This window comes from Sardina pilchardus, chromosome 1 (genome assembly GCF_963854185.1).
Source record: "Sardina pilchardus chromosome 1, fSarPil1.1, whole genome shotgun sequence".
NCBI classification, from domain to species: Eukaryota; Metazoa; Chordata; class Actinopteri; order Clupeiformes; family Clupeidae; genus Sardina; species Sardina pilchardus.
Window position 1 is genome coordinate 14147698 of NC_084994.1, and position 5000 is coordinate 14152697.

The 5000-nt window shown below is 46.8% G+C and overlaps 1 protein-coding gene across 2 annotated transcripts in view; it reads right to left on the minus strand.

Moving 5' to 3' along the window:
• tp53bp2b (tumor protein p53 binding protein, 2b) overlaps nucleotides 1-5000 on the minus strand; it is a 56305-nt gene that overhangs the window by 15813 nt on the left and 35492 nt on the right. For both annotated transcript variants that reach the window (XM_062538627.1, XM_062538619.1), the window contains exons 4-7: nucleotides 4689-4765; nucleotides 4010-4111; nucleotides 3288-3453; nucleotides 1607-1803 (exon numbers count right to left, since the gene is read on the minus strand). In XM_062538627.1, the coding sequence (XP_062394611.1) occupies nucleotides 1607-1803; nucleotides 3288-3453; nucleotides 4010-4111; nucleotides 4689-4765 (542 nt within the window). The remainder of the gene's footprint in view (nucleotides 1-1606; nucleotides 1804-3287; nucleotides 3454-4009; nucleotides 4112-4688; nucleotides 4766-5000) is intronic.

Here is a 5000-nt window from a genome sequence, read left to right on the forward strand (position 1 = left end):
AGAATTGAAAGGGAGAGGGGGATAGATAGAAAGAGATAGAGAGGAGAGGGAGTTGAAAGTAAGGAACAGTGCTCTTAAAGTAAGGGACAGCTTAGAGCTCTGCTCCTGATCCAGACGATTGCGCAGCTACAGGGGGGAGAGGGACAATTGATTACAACTCTTTACTATTTATCTTTTATATGCCGAAAGAGATATGTATACATGTAGAGAGAGAGAGAGAGAGTGAGAGAGAGAGAGAGGGAGAGAGAGAGAGAGAGAGAGAGAGAGAGAGAGAGATGATTACGCAGCTACAGGGGAATAGGTACATTTACAAACTCTCTTATACTGTACACTGAAAGAGATTTGTATGGGGGGGGGTTAGAGTAAATGAGAGAGGAACACAAAATTCACTAATCTACTCTAGAGAGACAGAGAGAGAGAGAGAAAGAAAGAGAGAGAGGGAGAGAGAGGGAGAGAGGAACACAAAATTCAACTAACTAATCTACACTAACACGTACTATATATATACTGCATATATATATATATATATATATATATATATATGGAGAGAGAGAGAGAGAGGGAGATAAAGAGAGATGGGCAGAGAGTGCTTGAGAGTAAGTGAAAGAGAGGAATGGACAGCAGAATTGGAAAGGAAAATGAATTGAAAAGGAATTATGAATTTGGAATTCCAGATTTCAGAGATAGAGAGAGAAACAGCGTGAGAGAAACATGGGGGAGATGGAGACAGACAATAAAGGGCTGTGTTGATATACATGTATAACAACATAAAGAATACGGTGCATTCATGAGCAACTGGGAAGTGGGAGAATTCTACAGTTTATTGAGTGAACGTCACACCTGAACTGGGAACTTCCCAGTTTGAAGTGGGGGCTTTGGGAGAGCTCCCAGGAGAATGTTCTGACCTCACTCAACGTAGTGAACGGTCTCGCTTCAGAAGTGGGGAGTTTAGAAGTGGGAACTTTCCCACTTCCCAGCCGCATGAACACACTATTATATAACGAAAGTGGGGGAGCGACATTTGAGAGAGACATTTGTCAAACAGACGTATCTGGGAAAGGGTAGAAGAAGGACACAGGGAGGGAGGAGAGATGGAGAGATGGAGAGAGAGGAAGAGAGAGAAGAGAAAAGATGAAGTGGAGGGAGGAGAGATGGAGAGAGGAAGAGGAACAGGAAGAGAGAGAAGAGAAAAGATGAAGTGGAGATAGTGATGGAGAGAGAGGAAGAGAGAGAAGGGAGAAGAGAAAAGATGAAGTGGAGGGAGGAGTGATGGAGAGACTGTCATCGTCGTCCAAGAAATGACGAGAGGCGTCCTTGATCAGTCAGTGCTCAGTATGTGTGTGTGTTTATTTGTGTGTGTGTGTTTGTGTGTGTGTGTGTGTGTGTATTTATTTGTGTGTTTATTTGTGTGTGTGTGTGTGTGTGCGTTTGGGTGTGTGTGCATGTGTGTGTATGTGTGTGGGGGGCTATGTGTGTTTGTGTGTGCATGTGTGTGTACAGTATGTGGGGTGAAGGTGGGGGCTATGTGTGTTTGTGTGTGTGTGTGTGTGTGTGTGTGTGTATTATGTGTCTGTGCATTCGTATTGTAAACGTGTGCCTGTCCCACCTGCAGCTCCTTGTAGAGGCGCTCCAGGTCGGCGGCGGCCTGTGAACTTTGACCCTGCGCGTCGGGGCCGGGCGCGTCCACCTTGCCGCTGCGCAGCGCCTCCAGCTGGCGGCCGAGCTCCTCCACCCGCGACACGGCCACCACCAGCTCACGCTGCTTCTGCTGGAACAGCGCCGTCATCTGGTCAATCTCCTCCACTGCAGGCACAACGGTAACACACCGTTAACACAACGTTAACACAACGTTAGTACACCGTTAGTGTCTTAACTACACACAGCCTAACTGTAGGAGAGATGTATGGAACAGCGCCGTCATCTCGTCAATCTCATCCACTGCAGCCACAATGTTAACACACCGTTAGTATCTTTAGTACACCGTTAATATTTTTAATTACACAAACCGTTACCGTAATTTCCCAACTATTAGCCACCTTATTCCTTAAGTTCGAAATCTGTACTGTTTTCAACTTCCGTTCATTCTGTTTACATTATAGCTTCGTGCATTCTCAGTATGCTAACTAGAGTATGCTTCAACTTAGATTTCTTTCGAAATGTTGACAATTCTGCCGTCAGCATGGATATACTACCTAATATATAACCGATATAAATTATAAAAGTTTTTATATTTTATATGCGTTATTATGATATGTTAAGCACTGTCAAACGTCACGTTAAAATCGATACAATGCAGCTTAGCAGGAAATAGAGAACCGTTTTCTGAACACTGAGGTGTCATTGTTGAAAAAGAAATATTGTGAATACATTGATTTTGCAAAATTTCTTCAGCTAAAATGTTAATACACGGGGGCAGTTAATACGGCATTAATCTAGTTTTGTTTCTTTGAACTTGCATAAAACACTGTCCATCGATTTATACACCATGCGGCTAATGCACAGGAGATTACTGTAGTATTATGCACGCTCAGTGATGTAGTCTAGTTAGCTGTAGTGGGTATACTGTGATCAACCCCAAACGTTGCCTATTTTAAGTAGGTATGATGATGATGATGCTTTTTAAGTGGGTATACTGTGTAGTCCTGCGTGTCACGTAGACTACACCACTACACACAGCCTAACTTTAGGAGAAATATGTGGAATGTCGCTAAAACTGTCCTTTTGTTACAGAACTACTTCTTTCCTGCCACATACTGTATCAACTAATTTCTCTGCTTGCAGAGCAAACTGCCGTTACTAGCTCTAAATAGATGGTTGCTACACACACACACACACACACACACACACACACACACACGCACACGCACACACGCACGCACACACACACACACACACACACACACACACACACAAACACACACACACACGCACGCACACACACACACACACACACACACACACACACACACACACTAACCCAGTTTGCTGTTGCTGAGGCGTTTCTGCTCCACCTGGCAGTGGAGGGCGCGCACGCGTCTGAGTTTGATAAACACACACACACACACACACACACACTCTTCTACACACTCACACACACACACACACACACTCTTCTACACACACACACACACACACACACACACACACACACACACTAACCCAGCTTGCTGTTGCTGAGGCGTTTCTGCTCCACCTGTCCGCGGAGGGCGCGCACGCGTCGGAGTTTGATAAACACATACACACACACTCTTCTACACACACACACACACACACACACACACACTAACCCAGTTTGCTGTTGCTGAGGCGCTTCTGCTCCACCTGTCCGCGGAGGGCGCGTACGCGTCGGAGTTTGCTCTCCTGGTTCTCGGCGTTCTCGCGCAGCAGACGCAGCTTCTCCTGCTCACTCTGCTGCTGCTGCTGCTGCTGCTTCAGGAAACGCAGGCGCTGCTCCTGTTCACACACACACACACACACGCACACACACACACACACGTATTAGCATTACCAAGTGTACACACACACACACACACATACACGTATTAGCATTACCAAGCATACACACACACACACACACACACACACGTATTAGCATTACCAAGTGTACACACACACACACACACACACACACATGTATTAGTATTAACAAGCACACACACACACACACACATGTATTAGCATTACCAAGCACTCCCACCCCCCAACACACACACACACACACACACACTAGAATTAACAAGCATACACACACGTGGAGAGGGAATTTGAAAGACAACTGTTTATCCCACCCCTCCGATTGAGCCCTGCCTATTAGGGTGAGTTCCCAGACCCTACTGTACATCTTGATGTGGGTCTGGCTCGTCGTCAGGCTACTTATGTCTGGCATTTTAGATAAAGCTGTGCCCAATGCTGTTCTAGTTGTTCTAGACCCTACGTCTTTTCATAAGGAGCAACTTGAGAAGTTCTCGAAGCGCGGTGCTTTTCGAGCGGTTTTAGGCGACATCTTTACCTTTGAGGCCAGGAGCTGTTGCTGGGCGTTGATCTGCTGCTGTTGCCGTGACGCCATTTCCTGCAGTTCAGTCAGGGTGGCGTTGACAGCGGGTGGAGTCACCTGATACATGTGCGTCACCATGGTGAAAGAATGGGGGAAAAAGCACAGTAGGTTTACAGTGAGAGTGAGTGGTGCATTGTGGGAACCTCCTCTATAATCCCATGACCTTGAACTTAGAAGTGTCTTGCTTCAGTAACTCCGGTGTATCCCGCGCTTGTCTCCTCGCGTTGCCCTAGCCTCTCCTCCAATCAAATCCAGCCGTTCTACACTTCCTCTCTCTGCTCTAGTCTTTCTATCTTTCTCAAGTCTTCTCATCTCTTCTTAATTCTCTGCTTCTCCTCATATTCTCTGCTTTCTCTCTCTCTCTCTCTTCTCCTCTCATATCCTCCTTTCCTTCTCGGCTCTTCCTCTCTCATCTCCTCCTCTCCTCCTCTCTCCTCTCTCATTTCCCTCTCCTCTCTCCTTTCCTCTCTACTCTCTCCTATCCCTCTCTCCTCTTTTCTTCTCCTTTCCCCCACTCCTATTCTAATCCCTTTTCTCCTATCCTTTTTCCGACACCCCCTCTCTCTCCTCCTCTTTCGTACTCACCCCATTCTCCATGCTCCTTTCCCCCTCTCTCCTCCTCTTTCGTACTCACCCCATTCTCCATCCTCCTCTCTGAAGTGTTCTTCACGCTGTTCCTCTTTGGAGGCACCTCAGGGCCTCTCTGCCCTCCTACAGAGAGGGAGAGAGAGAGAGGGGGATAGAGAGGGAGAGAGAGAGAGAGAGAGGTAGAGAGGGAGAGAGAGCGTGATAGAGTGTGAGAGAGAGAGGGATAGAGAAGGAGAGAGAGGGAGGGGTAGAGTGAGAGAGTGAGGGGAGGGGAGTAAAAGGGTAAAAAGAAAGAGGTGTGTGTGTGAGAGAGAGAGAGAGAGAGAGAGAGAGGAGAAAAAATGAGAGAGAGGGGAAA